Raw genomic sequence first — 17367 nt, forward strand, 5'->3', positions numbered from 1 at the left:
CTGACACGGTCCGCCCAAAGGACCCCCACCCCCCCTCGTTTCCGTTTCGCCCTTCCATAGCCCAGGGCTCTACTAGGTATGTAACTTCGGACAAAAGCCCCTTGCCGATGGGACACAGACACTGCTCGCCATGAGGGGCGGAAGAGGTTGCGACGAGAGCAGCTGAGGGCCCGATGTCGTAGGGCGGACAGGAAGAAAGACCCCGGTGACGATCCAAAAGCAAAGCCCCCCCCGTATACCTAGGTAATAACACGCCCGACACACGGCCGACTCTCTTGAGCAGGGACGTGGACACTGGCGAACATCAGAGTTCCGTCTATCGTGACATCGACTAGAGCAAAATATCCGCTACTTCACTAGCAGCATCTCCACGGTCGTGGAAATTCCACAACCCTTCTTCGCCTAGGGCGGCCCAGTCCGCATCAACCTAGACCTTGTGAAAATCAAGAGCGAACGATAGAGTTGGCCATTAGATAAGGTACTGGGGTGGGAGATTGGTCGGGATCGTCCGCGTATTATCTCGCTATCCCTCCCAACGCATCAAAGTAATGAACATGATACGCATATCTGACGATGGGCTCATTAACTAGTACGCAGTAGGCAGTAGTAGAAAAGTGCTCGCCCATGGATCCCAGCCTCTTGATCCCCCCTGCCAGACTGTCGGTGCTGAGCCACGATCCGACCTCACCAACGCACGCCCCCCTATACAGGGCTTGCATAACATCGCATACATACCTACGTAGTAGGTAGGTGAGGGTGCAGATATGCGCCCAGAACCGCCTCTCGAGTTTGACAAGCCAACCAGGCCGCCCCGCGCCCGGACGTGTGGGCTCTTCGCATCTAGCGAAGAGGGGATTCGACTCGGGGACAGAGGAGAGAATCAACATACAGGGATGAAGAGGGAAGGGTTCGAGTCTCCATATATGCCTACCAGTGTGTGGGTAGATAGATAGGTAGGCAAGTTCGGTATATACAGATATCCGAGACTCCAGAGGGACAGATTTGCGGCACTCGTCAGCACTAAGAGCAAGCAAGCAAGCAAGCAGGCACGGCAACGGTCCCCGGCCCTGGGATTCGCGACCACCACGGTAGCAGACAGGCATGTGGGCATGTGCTTATCTGCCTAGGTACACACTCGCGACGAGATGCCGCCAAGCTGCTAATAAAACCGTCTTCCCCGTCTTCCTTAGCCCCGTCTTCCTTGGCCCCATCTTCCTTAATTCCATCTCCTAGTCTCCCCATCTCATCTATAGGTGCCTTGTTCTGAGACATACCAATACAGATCGATCGACTCTCTACGACCGCTACTGCGAGCCACTAGAATCCGCATGTTCACCACCTAACCTCATACGTTAGGCGGTGCACAGTCGAGGCCGAGATGGGTAGGTGTAGAGTGCTACAGAGGTGGCTTCGGGAATCGTTACCGAAAGGGGCTACTTCTGGGCGTCCTTGGCCGAGCCGGCGCAGACGGGTGACCGGGTAAACATAATTAGGTAGGTACCTGGGGACTGAGGACAGGAGGAATTGTAGATATAACAGCCGTGTCCGTGCAACATGTATGAGTAGGTAGGGACTTGCTGGAGAGAGTTGACGATGGGCATAATTGACTAGGGTTGCGGGTAGGTAGATAGATATCGTGAATAGGTCCGTACCGAACCGAACGGAAGCTGAGCAAACGCTTGGGTACTAAGGCTGGTGATTTAACGCCTGAGGCCGCAAGGCGCCCACACAGGTACCTAGGTACCTATTAGTAGGAGGCATCTACCAGGTCCCAGCCCTGGTCCGCGCATTCAGCTGGGTCGAGCCGGCATCACCACCGCCACGAACCTCACAATACGACATCGCTTCTCTCGCCCAAGCCTCTTCTCTGCTCACTACGCCGTACGCACATATCCCCATGTCCGTACATGTCGGCATCGCTATGTCGACGTAGCATCATCGTTATGCGTCTACGTTGTCCGCAGGATTCAGGAACCGCATCCACGCGTTTCCTCCCCCTGCAGTAGGGGCCTCCGCCGTCCTGCGCCCTCCCTGCCATGACAGGCGTCGGCACAGCAGGTGAGAGTGTAGCTGCCTAGCGGCAGTGCTACATCGCAATGCTACTTCGTAGGGTCTCTTTGTTCGGTATCTAGCTTGGAGACGATCAAGACGAAGAAGCCCATGGAACATGCCGCTGCGCCGTTGGCATATCAGGCCGCCCTCTAACTAATGCCGACCGGCTCGCCTCCTAGAGAAGTGGCCGATGCCACAGGCACGAAACGATGCCGACGAGCAAATCCCGATCTATATTAAATACAGCCTACACCCGTCCACCTTATCGAGCAAACAAACCGCTTCTACAGTGTATGTCCGCCTCTACCCGTAGTGCCGAAGTAGAGCGTGAGAACGGTTAGAAACGTGTATCTAACAAAAAAACAAGGAATGCGCAGGCGGTGGGTTGTCGTGAGCCACCGACAGGTACATCACGACCTAGCCATATATTACCGCGAGGGTCGTGGAGATTACTTGCTAGGTGTGCGGACCTCGGAATCCGATAGTAAACCCCGTTAGCCCTCTCGCCAACCCACTTGCGTGAGCACATACTGAGGGCTAACACATAGTATAACCACTAGACGCGCGGGAGCGGACTAGCGGCTACATAACTTGCCTAGAGCCGTTATAGAGCCGTCGCCATAAGTCGGACTATGCTGGATGCTAGGCTCGCCAAGGTCCATGCGGAAGAGAAGAAAAACCCGAGACGACGACGTGGGGAGAGGGTGTCGGTGGGAGAGGAGGAGAAAGGAGAAAAATGTCCCAACTGCAGAAGTCGTCGCGAGGCTAGAACATACGACCCGAACCAAACTCGACTGAGCACGTCCTGGGAAGCGTCATTTCGGTGAGCGATGGTGCCTCCTTCACATGCTGCCGCGCCCTCTACGGGGGGGCTTCCCTTCACGCAGCGCGACGTCGCTGCTACGACACTGCTACAGCCTGCTGCGCGAGCCACAAGCTTTGGTTAGCTCTACGACGAAGTGATTTAACACGAACATCTGGTTGCCGATAACGATGCATTGAGAAGGGGGTATGCCGAGTCTAAAGGAGTCCAAGGAGCCAACATCGCACCAGAAGCTTCTCGGGATTCCCGCTGCAAACCAAGCCTCCCGAAGACGGCAGATGGTAAGCCACCACCAAGTAGGGCCGACCTAGCAGAGACCTTCGTGAATTTTAGGTAGGTGTTTGTTTGCAGGGCGCCTCCCGGCTGCGGGAGGGCTCCTTGAGACCCTACTCAGATTCCACGGGGGCATATCGTCTCTACTATGACCTGAGCTAGCGAACTACATATTCTAGTTGCCTTCTTGAACCCGTTGCATCTCATTATCATCTCACGTATAGCCCAAGGTTCCTAGAGAGGGATCCCCCTATCTCTACATAGTAAGATACAGACGAGGTATTCCAGGGGCAAATGACCACATAGCGAAGTAGGAGGAGAGATAGACCTGAGATATACCTAATACTTATCATACCTATGTACTATCCCATGAGTCCTTTCTCATCAGCACCACCCGGCATTTCGGACACTCGGGCTCGCGCGCGTAGGTAGTTTCCAAGTCAGATCCGGGCCTAGGTTCGGTGCTTCCCACCGTTTTCGCTGCCATGATATAAGATAGAGAGCCATCGCCATGGGCCCTAAATTGCGAACAAGGTCACGGCGAAGCCGGATCAGTCCATATTCTATCCATGTTGGCCTTCTTACCCGCATGTCTCTTCCGCTGCGCAAGGAGCATAACTTCGCTCCTGTGTTCGTGGATGTCCACGTGCTGCGGCGAGAGACTTAATCCCAGAATCCTGGTTCATATGAGACCGAAGTGAACCCACCTATTCTCACCCGCGGTACCATAAAAATATCACATATCACTTTCGGCTTGGGCGTGCGACGCGTGGCGGATACCGCCGCCGCCAGGAGCCTCTCTGTCGAAAAGGGGTTCCGTCTCTGGTCTGAGAGGTAGCGAGATTAATGGCAGACGCCTGGGTGGCGAGATCACGCCATCTTCGTTACCTCGTCACAATCTACGGCGACGACAGAACTCGTAAAAGAGGCCATTCGGGTGCGTTACCGAGGACACCCACGCACTTTTGTATACTCCCCAGCCTAAAAGAAAGACCGAGCCCGAGGCCGTGGGAGGAAATTCTACAACACGTTCTCCTGTGCAAGGCCTGCTTGCGCCCACATGGAGCCCAAGTGCTCCTCGGCATTCCAGAAAAGAACCGTGAGGTAGAGAACGGGACTCGACTGAAAAAAAACCCCCCTTAAAGGAAAAATCTCCGTAGTCAGGTCAGTGATACCATATTCTTCAACAACGATACAATAACCCAGCCTAGCACCTCTAGTGCGCCCCGAGCGATCCTTCGAGAGCGGACCCCTTTCAGGGGCTGATATTGATTGGGGCCGTTCAAGAGTCTACATGCCCACAGGAATATCACAAGGTCGATAGCTTCCCGTATAATTAGCTGTCTTCAGCCCAGCCGAGCGCCAGGCCCCCGACTAAGTAGGCGCTGTCCCCTCCCCCGCGGCCGAAGGAGGGGAGGCCCCGGAAACGGGGTTTCGAGGTGCCAGGCAAGACCCCGGACGTCGATCCCACACACTAAGATATAAGTCGAGTTATCGGCGCTCTAGAGATCTCGTTCCACATTAGCTACAAATGATGATCAGTACGTCGAAATACTGAAACTGCCAGGTCTTTGACAGCATCTGCCTTTTTTAGAGTATGCCATAGGGGGCTTCCTCGAGGATGGACGTATTTTTACATCGCGTCTTAGCAACCTCACCACAGCGATACAACGAGCGATTGTAGGGAATGGGTTTCACGCGTACCTAAACATGGCGAATTGGTTCTGCGGTGCGGAGGCTCTCTACCGAGTTAGAATTATCCGGAGGTGGCGCGAGGCGGCTATCTATCACTGCAAGAATAATAGCTTAGAAGCTCGCTCGCTCTACGGCGATTTACTCTATTCTTATAAGTCCATGTGATGGGAACATGTCATGTTTTACCTCATCCGTCCTTTCACGGCAAGCCGACGGTTCGATTCAAGAGCCGCCTTGTGAAAGATACAGGAAGATTAAATGGCGACGGGAGGAGAGAAGAGATGCCTGTATAATTAATGGCTGTCTTCGCATCTGGCTGCTATATCAACAAGAGCTCGGGAGACCGTATAGAAGCTCAATGGGATAATATGTAGTGAAGCCGGAGTTCGGCTAGAAGGCAAGCCCCCCGAGCCCTCGTCGCCGTGAAGTCGTACGTATCACTAAACAACTAACCCTAACCAGGAACTACATATCCAGGCACCTTCGCCCTATCGCTCACTGATGAGATACAGCAGCCTAGATAGCCAGCTTACGAATCGTCTCCCCACAAGTTGCCATTCCTACGTCTACATATCCGCATTCCTAAACAGAGAGGGCTATCGCAGCTACCGCACACGAAAGGGCGTCATAACCCCTATTTGACCCTCCTCCCCCTCTCCTCCCGTGACACGCCGCGACAAAACACGGCAATGACGAGTTGCCATTCACGAGCAGAATGTCCCGAAACATGCCAGCGGGCCTCGACGCTTTCTAACCCGAAACACTCGCTTGCGGTAGCCGGCTTCGTGTCGTGGAGTAAATAGGGGTTGGCTGTCACCCCCCTCCCCCCAAGGCGCGTGCGTGGTCACAAGTTTCGAACAATCTATACCTACACCTAGTATAAGTGACACTTGAGGCAGGCAATACACTACGGTACGAGCGAACAGGCGCATTCCTACGCATCCATCACCATACCCGGCTCGCTTTTGACGCGACAGATCCTTGGTTGTACTTGAGGTGAATTTTTGACAATGGAAGCAAGATCGACTAATTATCCATGTGTAGCAGTAACGCGGGGAATTTACATGGTTGTTGGCGAGCTTGCCTGTTTGGCTGTACTGCCAACTTGAATAAAAAAAAAAAAGAAGACTGAGAAACCCGGTGCATTCCGTAGTGGCTCGACTAGCCCCGGCCACGCATACTCGCTCTGCCTCTCCCTCCTCGTCCCCTTCCTCTACCCCTTCCCCGGCCGCGCGATGCAACAAAGCGCTTCCTAGAGGGATGGTCGTCGCCAGAATCGTCCGACTGCGATGAATCACTGTCACCGGAATCCGAGATCGAGAGTCTAACGACGGTAGGGCCACTCGACCGCCTTGTGGGTCGGCGTCCCGACCCGTCTTGTTCTGGTAGAGAGCTCGGTGCAGGAGAAGCGGCCGCGTCACCGGGCTCGAAATCGTCGTCATCTAATTCCTTCCGGCCTCGCTTAGGGCTAGACACACTTTCCTCCTCGCCGTTGACATCATCTGCTGGTTTGTCTATACTACCTTCGGTTGTGGCAGTAGAGGCTTCCTTTGGTGCCTCTCTTGCCGAAGTCGTAGCAGGGCTTCCGGACTGCTCGGCTCTTGTCTTTCGAGAGCTTATTCTAATCTTCCGACCTCTCATCGCGGCCCGTTCCCTCATAGACATGAATCGTATGTCCGGCAACGGCTCTGGGTCGGAAGGAGGCCGTGCCAGCGATTTAGTGCGGGGCCTTCCCGGGGGCCGGCCTCTTCTTTTCACCAAACCTCCGCGAGATGGGGTCGCTGGCGATCGTGTCTCCATATCTCGGTCTGGGTCGTCACCTAATTCTTGCGCGAGTTGAGCCTCGAGCTCGTCAACCGTCACATTAGAGTTGTCGGCACCCTCTGCGGTAGCGACATCGCCATCTGTGGCATCGTTGGGGAGAGACTTTCTAGGTCGTCCAGGAGGGCGGCCGGGTCTCCTGCCTGACGACGGAGCGCTAGTTATGCCAAGAGAACTTCGGGGTGGCCGACCTCGTCGTTTGCCGGTAGATTTCGGCGTCGCGGTTGCGACTGCTGGTGTCTCGGTATCCTTAGGACGCTGGGTCAAGGCGCGGATTGCGTCCGCCGCAAGGTCTACAGGGTTAGCGTCCTCCGGGACGCCATCCTCGTTTTCGGGCCCAAAAATTTGCAGCGAATCAACCGGAACGGCGTCCTCTAGGTCTTCTACGGGATCCTCGGCTTCCACATATGATGTCTTCGGCTTAGCATGCCGCAGGGTAGGTCGTAGGGGGTCCACGGGGAGAGTCGACTTGCTCTGCTTGGGAGGAGAATTTGGTGGAACCTCCTCGTTATGTGCCTGTTCCTCGACGGCGCCGTCGACCGACTGCTGGGGGTTTCCATTTAATTCGCTGCCAGGAGCAGCCCCTGTCGGGGTAGAGATAATCTCGCCAACGACACCAAGCAGGGCTGGGTCCAAGTTGTCAAATTGGTCGATGTTTCCGACCCTAGGCTTTTTGCGAAAATGACTCTTGGGTCCCCTGAAGTCTGGATCTTGATCTGTCTCTAGTCTCGCCTTTCTTTTCGCTAGTCGAAGTGTTTTCTTGACAAAGTCGGAAATTTCAGGCTCATTGTTTATGGACTCAGCAGACGGCATCTGGAAAGACTCAAACAGAATCTTATCAGCACTCTCATCTTGGTCGTAGAATCCCATGCCCATCATTCGTCTGCCAGCCATCATCGACGGGTCGGGATATTCGGAAAGATCTGGGTAGACCGAGTCGCCTTCGTCATTCTGCAAGGCGGATACGTCGGCGCTCTCGATGTGGCCATCGGGCGGCTTTTCGTTGGCTGGAGCTTCGACAGGAGGTGGCTGGTCGTTTTCGTAATTAGGCATAGCCCCAGCAGCCGTGCCCAGGGCGTGGCTTTGATCGCCGTAACCATTCATAATCGAATCTTGGAGAGCCGAGTCCATTTCGTGAGGAGCATCCTCTGCGGCATCCAGTGACGCCAGCGGGTCTTTGGCTTTTTCGGCATCTGCCTGCTGCTTCAGTCGCTGCATCCGTCTCGTGTCCTTGCTCCGGTTCTCCTCTCCAGCGGCTTTCAGCCAATTAAGGTTGTGTTGTCGGAAGTCGACAATCGACTCGACGCTGCGGTCGTCCGCGATAGGACGTGTGTCGTGCCCAAGGAGGGTGTTCTTTGGTTGATATGGATTTCCATTTCCACTCTGCCGACACGCCCCGCAATTGCAAACTTGGAGGCATTTGGGACATTGCCAGTGCTCTTTCTCCATCACTGCTTGCGGCATCATGTCAAACGCCCGCCACAAGACGCCGTAGCAATAGGCGTTCGTGCACGTGGTGCAAAAACTCAGCTTATACGTGTATTCCTTGTGGCAACAGACATGGCAGCGGTGGATCTCGCCCTTCTTCTTGCGCCTCCTCCACCTGGGCTTCTTCTTAACCCGGCCCTCGTCATCGACCTCGGGTTCGTCCTCCTCCTCGGTGTGAGGCTCAGGCGGCTTTGTGATGTCGTTCCAGGGTCGCCGCCGAAGTTGGTCCTGGCAAATCTGGGCCACGGATTTCTTGCCAGATCTTTTTCGCGCGATCTCTAGAGGCTGGGGAGACAGGTTGATGTCGACGAATCCATCCTGCTTGATTACCATCGCTCGCCAGGTCTCATGTCTCTCGACGAGATCAGACCATTTCCACTGCTCGCACCACTGGAGGCCCGAGATGCAGACGCACGAGCGGCCCATGGCGTAGCATTCCATGCAGATATCGTACGTATCCTCATCGCCATTGACCAGCTGGCGAACACAGCATTTGCAGGTTAAGAAGCGATTGAAGATGTTGGACCGGCAATACGAACATGTGATGTTCGAGTCGAACGGGATGTACTCGACATTCATCTGCTTCTGACCAAACATCTCGCCCACTAGAATCTCCGTGAAAAGCTGAAATAAGTGTCTGAAATCGTTGGCCATCTGCCTCACGCGCGATGAGTTCTGCATAAACTCTTGGCCGAGCGCTAGCAGACCGAGCTCGGTATTTTCCTCGAAGGACTCGAGTTCCTTATGATACTTGTCGAGGGTGTAAAAGATGATAGCCTTGTTTTTGTACTGTTCGTCTCGGCAGACGAGTCGTGCCTTCGGCAGGGCTTCACTGAGGGCTAAGCCGAGAGTTTCGACAGTCGTCCTGTTCCACGCAACCTTCACTGTTCTCGTCCCACGATTCCAAACTTGGTGAGGCGCTAGGGGGGGGACCAAGATAAAGTCGCCTACTTTCTGCTCCACGATATAGACGGAAAAGTTGGCCTTCTTCCAGGCGTTAATTTGAGCGAAATGTTTCTCAATCTCGATGTCGTGGCCGAGCATGGAGAGAAAGTATTCGCGGACGACCTCACGCTCCTTGGTCTCGGTCATGAACCAAATAGAACTACCCGGCTTCTCTCCATCCTTATCCCCCGAGGCCTCGACCATGATATTCTGTCCCAAGCTTGCGCACATCTCCCGGTGCGCAGGTGTATACGTTCCTTCGTGGCCGATGTAGCACATCAAATTCTGAGCGCGCATCTCCTCCGGGAGACTACTCATCAGATCACCCGCGACGGCGGAGGTTTTCTCGGGGGCGCCGAAAATATCGTCGTTCCGAGCATCCGCGGCCGGGTTCGCGCTAACGTTCTCGTTCATGTAGAAGACATTCGGGGGTATGACCTTCTTTAGGTGGTTGTACCATTCAGGGGGGCAATCTATATCTTTCAGGTAGAGACGCTGTCGTCGTTCATCGCGGAAGTTGTTAGGAGACCACTGATTTGTCAGCTGTCGCATCGACCGTAGATAATGACCCATAGTCATCGGAATATCGGTTTGCGAAGTGATATCGCGAACATTTTCCTCTGTCCATCATAATCAGCATTTCCACGGCCAGCGCGCGGTTCCGGCCCTACACCACCAAATAGGCCTTCATGGCAAGGAAAGCGGGGGAGGGAGAAGGAGGGAAGAGAAGGAGGACAGAACAGCTTACGCTTCTTGTCGTACGCGCTCTCCAGCCAGGAGGCGCTGAATAGTCTCTCGGGTAGGACCTTATTCCACCCCTCGATGACAAGCGGCCGACCTCCCTCTATGACGTGAAGCTGTACCAACTTCTCGAAACCGGAGGGGCCTAGACGCCTAATGTGGGCGGTGGAGATGCGTACGACCCAGTCGAAGTTGGGGGTCCTGTCGACAAGTGCATGGAGGTCGAGATCCGGGGGGATCGGATCGAACTTGGCTTGGGGGTGGTGCATCGGAGACGGCATTTTGGCGACGATACGTGATCTCTATAAACGGCTAGCTAGCTGGAGAGCTCAAGGCCGGGTGTAGTGCCCCGGGACACACATGGAGGAGTAAGGGATGTAGAGACGATCGAAGAAGGCGAGGGGTTGTGCGCAAAGATGGCCACGGAAAAGCTAGATAGACAGACGCGCCCGCAAGAGAGCCGCGTTTTTTTTTTTACGTCAACAAGCCCCTGGTAACTTGCGACCTAGGCACGTGTGGAATGGGACACTCTGGAAAGCGACAACTCCCCAGAGCGCAGCAGATCATAGGCGCAAAGGGTGATTGCAGAGATGAAGGGAAAAAAAGAGAAGGGATGTGTGAGTGTGTGATGACGAGGAGGCGAAGCTGGGGGAAAAATGCGAGGGAAGGAAACAATCTAAGCAGGATTGCCGACCGCGAGGTTGGCAGCCAACCGTCAGGTCAGTGCGCGCGTAGGAGGTACCTAAGTCGTCAAGAGGTCCGCAGGCAACTCGGTCGAGGATACGTACCCCGCCCCTCAACGTAACGTACGTGTAAGTGAGGTATACCCAGGTACCTAGAGATTCTAGCTATTTCTACTAGGGTTTATATGACTTTAAGCGTGATAATATGGTATAGTGTGATATAAACCGTATTATCCCATCATTTCATTACAACGGGGTAGGGACCTTCCACGTACCTAGTACGTACCTGTAATGCATTCACATCATCAATTCAGGGCATATCGCTGAAAGTACCTAGATACCCAGGTACATATACACCGTTTTGCCCCACGTGGGTTAGGTGATATATAAAAGTTCCTGCTAGGTACCCAGAAGAGCTAGGTGCTGCCAAATGTACATATGCAGTACCAACTTTGACATCTCTCGCTTTTCTTCAGACCCTAAGCCTGATCCGGGGGTTTATGTATATGTATATGTATATGTATATGTATATACCTAGGCATGTAATATTGTGCGTTTTGGCGGTTCACACTCATGGCCTCGCTGCCTTAATTGTAAGGCATACAAGATGTGTTGAAAGCTGAACCTAGTTGATCAATTGAAGGTGTAAAAACTAAACTGCTAAAAGGGCTTAAATGCAGCGTTTTACAAACAGTTAGCTGTTGCGTGTTTTTCTTCAATTCCACCAATCACAGGGCTCCTTTCTTGATGCCTGATTGCTCAGGTGCCGCAATGTAAAATGTGTATTTACCTCTTACCCGCTATTGGAAGCGTACCTAGGTACCCACCTACTAAGCAGCTACAAGATCTCTGCGAAATGCTTCCACTCAGTGCGTTGTGAGCGTCTGTTTTTAGAGGAAAATAGTATCTAGAGAGCGAGTGAATATGGCTGGGAGGCAGTGGGGAGGAATATTCTCATAGACTCATAGAAAGAGAGTGTGTGTGTGAGAGAGACAGGTACGTGTTTCCCCTATCTTAGGTGTCCATCTGTCCATCTATCTACATCGGCATTTGCGTGTAAAAACCAACGCTCGTAGTGGTGAGACCAGAACTCGCCCTCTACTCCGGCGATGGCTGGGCCGCATATCTGATCCCGCCGTTCGAAAAGCCTCGAGTGCGGTTTACTAAGGGTCGCTTGATTTACACTCATCTCATCATCCCTATCCTCCTCTCCTCTCTCTCTCTCGGACACCCCTAGGTAGAATTTTCTCTTCACCCCACCTAGTCCGCCTGGACACTCCGGCTAACAACATTACCCCTTTAGAAATACACAGGTCTCAGCGCTGGACATGACGCATCAGCCCATCGTGTCCAGGGGCGCTGGCCGCCTGCTGCTATCCCGCAGCCGGCTGGCGTCTTCGGGCCTGTTTCCGTGGGGGTTGCCTCTATCACCACCGCCCCGCAACAGCCTCTCGAGACTCAGCTCGTCGGCGTCAAACTGCGCCTGGGGGAGAAGAAAGAGTCCGCTCCCAGCCGCAGCAACGCCGGCGGTTGCCCTCGGCTTCCTCAGACCCAAACACGTAATCCCCCTATCGTCGCCGTCGTCTGGCTCGAGGAACCAGCGCGCTGCCCACACGATCGGCCCGCCCTCGTCCTCGCCCCAGACCGCGCCGACGACCGCGGCGTCGTACTCGCCGCCCACGTCGGGCCTGCTCGCGCGGCTGCCCGCGTCGTGGGTGCCGTACGCGGAGCTGATCCGGATCGACAAGCCCGCGGGCACGTACTACCTATACTTCCCGTGCCTGTTCTCGACGCTGCTCGCGGCGCCGCTGACGCTCTCGTCGGCCGACCCCGCGGGCCCGCTCGCCGTCACCGGAACCGCCGCGCTCTTCCTCGCCGGCGCCATCGTCATGCGCGGCGCTGGCTGCTCCATCAACGACTTGTGGGATCGCAACCTGGACCCCCACGTCGCGCGCACGCGCCACCGCCCCCTCGCCCGCGGCGCCCTCTCGCCCCCGCACGCCCTCGCCTACGTCGCCGCCCAGCTCCTCGCCGGCCTCGCCGTCCTCCTCCAGCTGCCCCAGCCCGCCTGCTTCTACTACGCCACGCCGAGCCTCCTGCTCGTCGCCGCCTACCCTCTCGCCAAGCGCGTCACCTACTACCCCCAGTTCGTCCTTGGCCTCACCTTCTCCTGGGGCGCCGTCATGGGCTTCCCCGCTCTAGGCATCGACTTGCTCGCCGAGGGAAACACCGGCCCGTTCGCCGCCGCCGCTCTTCTCTACACCAGCAACGTCGCCTGGACCATCCTCTACGACATGATCTACGCCCACATGGACATCCGCGACGACGCCAAGGCCGGCATCAAGAGCATCGCCCTCAAGCACGACCCGGACACCAAGAAGATCCTCACCGCTGCTGCTGCCGTCCAGATCGGTCTGCTCGCTGCTGCCGGCACCGCCACGGGGGCTGGGCCCGCCTTCTTCATCGGGAGCTGCGGCGGCGCCGCCCTGACTCTCGGTTACATGATCAGGAAGGTCGACCTCAAGAGCGTCCAGGACTGCTGGTGGTGGTTTGCCAACGGGAGCTGGATCACCGGCGGCGTTATCAGCCTCGGTCTCGGGGCAGACTATCTGCTCAAGTACTTCGGAGAGGACCCGGCACGAATCGAGGCAGGCGAGAAGGAAGCCGAATAGGATGCCTCAGTATTCTTGGATGTACCACCACATGTTGCACATTACCCATGTATAATTGGATTTAGACCAATTTAGACCACCGTTACATAGAAAAGCGGACGACTTCAATAATTACCACAAACATGGATCGGGTTCACAACCGTGGTAGCCAAGTGCTTACCAGGTCACCATAATCCTTTCGGATGAGAAACAGTGTGTGCTCTGGCGACAAACCGACCTCTATTCTTGGATCGCGTCCACCTATGAAAAGTGTATCAAGGCCCTGACCTCATGATGCCGATGAAACAAAGCAAGCCGTATCGACTCCGCATGCCCAAATGATGTTCTCTTCGTCACGCGTATTCCTTTTTTTAATACCGTTTCGCCCCCGAAACCGAGCCGCCCCCGTCTACGACCTCGGCTTCTCCTTCTTCTCCTTCCACAGGGCCAGCAGACCGACACCCGAGACCTTGACGACCTTGAATCGCACACCGGGAATATCACCCTTGGCCTTGCCCTTGCGACCGAAACCAGCCAGGAGGACCTCGTCGTTCTCGTCTACGAAGTTCAAGCAACCGTCGTTGGGGACTGATAAGAAGGTATTATGTTAGCTAAGCCGACCCTTCGTCGCACGACCTAGCAACCTTTGCTCTTGCCGCCGCCACTACTGTAAAATATCTCCCCCTTATCTCAATACTTCTTTCGTCGCGGCGTGCGCCATACAACATAGACAGACAGAATATCAGCGCCCGGGGGAAGGGAGAGAGGGGTATCGTACCGAAAGCAGTGACCTTCTTTCCGTTCTTGATGAGCTGTACTCGGACGCACTTCCGGATGGCGGAATTGGGCTGCTTGGCTTCGACGCCGACCTTCTCGAGGACGATGCCCTTGGCGTGGGAAGAGCCACCGAACGGCGAGGACTTGAACGCGGTACCGAGAGCGCGCTTCTTGTATCCGAGGTCGGCCCACTTCTGCTCCTTTCGGTGCAGCCGCAGCTTTCTGGCGGCGTTGAGTCCACGAGGTTTTCCTTTACCCATGATTGCTAGAGCAGCGGCGGAGGGGCGTCGTTAGCGAGGAACAGGTCGGTAAGGGGCGTCGGCGGTATGTATGAGTGGTTTGTAAGGATATAGAGGGGAGTGCGGCGGGCAGTGGGAGAAGAATTGGCGGGCACTAAGAGTATTCAGATCGAGCTTAGGTGGGATGTTGTGTAGGGATCGGATCGAGCTGGCTGACGGGACGCTTTGAACCTACCGATTGATGTGTGGTATCGCTGAGAAGACGGGGTTGTTGAGGGTGCAACTTGAATGGAGGTTGTCCTTCTAGGCCGGTTCGTGGATGATTGAAGTTTCTCGGTTAATTTTTTTCACGGTACTGGCAGTGCACAATTGCTAAGGGTTGCCCGCCCTAGCGAACGGGATCAGAGTATCTAAGTACCATTGTGGCTGAAGTGAGCTCTCGTTCTCACCAGCCACCCGCGCTCATATTAGCCACACACTAGCGGGCCAGCCACCGGGGTTGTCCACAAGATGCGGGACGCATTGTGGCTATGCTCTTCTCACATAATGACAGGTTGCGTTGCGCAGTCGTAACCTGGGACACGGACATCCCAACTTACGAGCAAGTAGCCAATCACCGCGCTCAATCGGCCATCGAGTCCATCGCTCAAGCCTCTTTCCTCTCCCGCTCGACGAGGACTTCATCCTCGCTCTTCTACAGGAACACACCTTTCCCCATGGATTTTTGGTTGTGAAGGCAAGCCAGTCATCGATCCCATCGCTTATTCTCTTCCTTCTTTCCCTCTCTCTATATCCCTCACCCGGCCGACACCATTGGCGAAAATGGAGCCATGGCCAACCTCGACTTAACACGGAGCACCTCCAAAACTCGCGACCCTCCGCCGAGCCTCTTCCCGCGTCCCTCCCCCGCAGCTTCACATGTCTCGCTCGCTGGAGTAGGCGCCGGCGGCCCGACTCCCTCGCCATACGGGCACGGCGGCGGCGGCGGCGACAACGCGCCGACGCGCCACTCACAGTCGTACTCGCGATCGCACTCGCAGGCCGCCACGACCGCGCCGTCGCGCGCGCCGCGCACCCGCTCGCCGCTGGGCCCCCGCCTGCGCACCGGCGACTCGGCGCGCAGCGGTGCCACCGCCGACCGCGCCGACGCGCTGTGGGCCGAGATGCAGCTCACGCTCCAGGAGATTGAGCTGTCGGCCGGCGGCGGCACCCACATCTTCGGGCCCGAGCACGACCGCAAGCTCGCCGACCTGCGCGCCGCCCAGATCGGGCTCGCGCAGGCGTGGGCGCGCAGCGAGGCCGACGAGGCCGTCGTCCCCGACGCGCCGGCTTCGTCTGCCTCTGGCGCCGCCGCCGCCGCCGAGGTGCCCAGCCTCAAGGGCGCCCTCGCCGAGATGGCTGCTACCGCCGCCGCTGCCGCTGCAGGGGGCGCCGGTCTTGTCCCGACTATATCCGCGGGCATGGGGAGGGGCGCAGGCGGGGGTGGCGGTGGAGCAGGCGCGACGGAGGCCACCGAGGCCCCCAAGAGCACGACCGCTGGGACCGGCAGCGCGCGCCCTGGCAGTAGCGGGACCGCGAACCGCGAGCGGCTCGGCGCCAGGCTCGAGGAAGAGACGGAGCGGGATATACTCCTCGCGAGAAACAGGCGCGAGGCGAACGACCGGTACTTTTCCAAGATCGATCAGGGCGTTAGGGATGTGGTCGAGAAGCTAGAGGAGGTAGCCATCGCCATGAGAGCGGTCGAGGAAGAGACCCGGAACATTTGGGCGGATAGCACCCTGCCGGATAACGTGAGGGCCTAAAGACGATATCATCCACTGCTGAGCTATTATGTATGGCTACTACGTATGTGTGTGTATATGCATTACGAGCGATAGGCGTTATGGGGTCACCAGCGGGTACCGGGTATCAAGCTTTGCTTGCCGTGGGGGCAATGGATCGACGGGTGGATTCACTCCGCAGTTGGGCCCCTATAATTTCTCTTTGGCGGTTTGGATGCATACAAAGGAGATTGTATTGGCCTGATGAGGCTGCTAACGCACCAAGCGGCAGGTTCATGAGCGCCGCATGGTGGTCGGAGAATGGCTGATGTATGTACAGATGGTCCAAGTCGAGCACACGCTGTCCTCATAAAAACGATCCTCAGATCTCGTCCCATCCTGAACTAGAAGCCGGTTGCTCATAACGCTCGTAACATGACAGATATGTGGGCATGCTTCCTCTTCCACACGTGTGCCTACTCCGGCGCCTCCCGAGGCTATCCAATGCCTGAGATGTCTTCGGGTATTCGTAGTACGGGCGCGGACGGGATCCGGTCAATCCAATGGCGGACTGCGCTCACCGGGATCCTATCCGCGGCCACGAGTCATGCCGACTCCGAAAACCCTTGTGGCTCGAGCTGTTGATACCGAAGTCAGTACGCGGGGCCGTACACACGTCGTATATAAGCGTCGAATCGGAATAAAAGACTCACCTTAGCTTCCGCAGCGGCGGAGGCCGTGGCCATGACAGCCATGACGACAGTGACGAGGATGGAGAAGGCCTGCATCCTGTCTACTGACGACAATGGTCGTTGGGTATGGTTGTTTGGTTGGGTTTGGGGCGGTTGTTGGGATAAGGCATAAATGCCCTTGGACCTCACAAGGGAACCAGTCTCCACGAGCTTGCGGATCCTCAGGCTTCTTATACCTACATTGAGGTCTCTCTCTCTATCTCTCTATCTCTCATCTTTACCTTGGTCCGAAGACGGTCTCGGCTTACACATGCAAGACGGTGATATTGGCCATATCCACACACCGCACATCGATATCGGGTGGTTGGCAGGCGAATTCGCCTTCCTTAATTGGACGGGGGACGCTGCGACGCGGCCGACTTTGGAGGGGTTGGGTCGGATCCTAGTTCTTTGGGTTCTCACCGCCGGCCTCTTCATTTCGAATGCGGAAAGGCAGCGAAAGGCAATGAAGGGCAACGAATGGTCAATGGCAGCTATCTCCAGATTCCTGGCCATTTCGGGCAAGTGGCCCGGGCGACACGTACCCATATCTCGACTTCTGCCCAACGAGAAGAGACCACGCTTCCAATCCTTCGGTCCTCGCGGGAACTAGGGGGGCGGGTATATGCTGCAGAATACCTTGGCGAACTCACCGTACGATGATGGGCGGCGTCCCTACTCGGAGCGG

At 56.1% G+C, this 17367-nt stretch overlaps 4 protein-coding genes across 4 annotated transcripts; 2 read left to right on the forward strand and 2 right to left on the reverse strand.

Moving 5' to 3' along the window:
• Window positions 1-5728: 5728 nt before the first annotated feature.
• On the reverse strand, window positions 5729-10538 carry GGS23DRAFT_562545 (uncharacterized protein). Its single transcript, XM_051516027.1, has 2 exons — window positions 9846-10538; window positions 5729-9717 (listed from the first exon to the last, which is right to left on the reverse strand). The coding sequence occupies exons 1-2, from the start codon at window positions 10117-10119 to the stop codon at window positions 6005-6007; spliced, it is 3987 nt and encodes a 1328-aa protein (XP_051372715.1). The 5' UTR covers window positions 10120-10538; the 3' UTR covers window positions 5729-6004.
• A 612-nt stretch (window positions 10539-11150) lies between these two features.
• GGS23DRAFT_562548 (para-hydroxybenzoate-polyprenyltransferase) lies at window positions 11151-13740 on the forward strand. The gene is made up of 2 exons (XM_051516028.1): window positions 11151-11758; window positions 11825-13740. Exon 2 carries the CDS (start codon window positions 11850-11852, stop codon window positions 13191-13193), a length of 1344 nt encoding a protein of 447 aa, XP_051372716.1. The 5' UTR covers window positions 11151-11758; window positions 11825-11849; the 3' UTR covers window positions 13194-13740.
• Window positions 13352-14559, reverse strand: GGS23DRAFT_478431 (40S ribosomal protein S23). Its single transcript, XM_051514277.1, has 3 exons — window positions 14424-14559; window positions 13951-14267; window positions 13352-13760 (listed from the first exon to the last, which is right to left on the reverse strand). The coding sequence occupies exons 2-3, from the start codon at window positions 14207-14209 to the stop codon at window positions 13582-13584; spliced, it is 438 nt and encodes a 145-aa protein (XP_051372717.1). The 5' UTR covers window positions 14210-14267; window positions 14424-14559; the 3' UTR covers window positions 13352-13581.
• GGS23DRAFT_619806 (uncharacterized protein) lies at window positions 14464-16187 on the forward strand. Its single transcript, XM_051521043.1, has one exon. The coding sequence runs from the start codon at window positions 15019-15021 to the stop codon at window positions 15988-15990; it is 972 nt and encodes a 323-aa protein (XP_051372718.1). The 5' UTR covers window positions 14464-15018; the 3' UTR covers window positions 15991-16187.
• Window positions 16188-17367: the final 1180 nt, after the last annotated feature.

The sequence above is a fragment of the Durotheca rogersii genome (genome assembly GCF_024521655.1).
Source record: "Durotheca rogersii strain YMJ 92031201 chromosome Unknown GGS23scaffold_7, whole genome shotgun sequence".
Classification (NCBI taxonomy): Eukaryota; Fungi; Ascomycota; class Sordariomycetes; order Xylariales; family Xylariaceae; genus Durotheca; species Durotheca rogersii.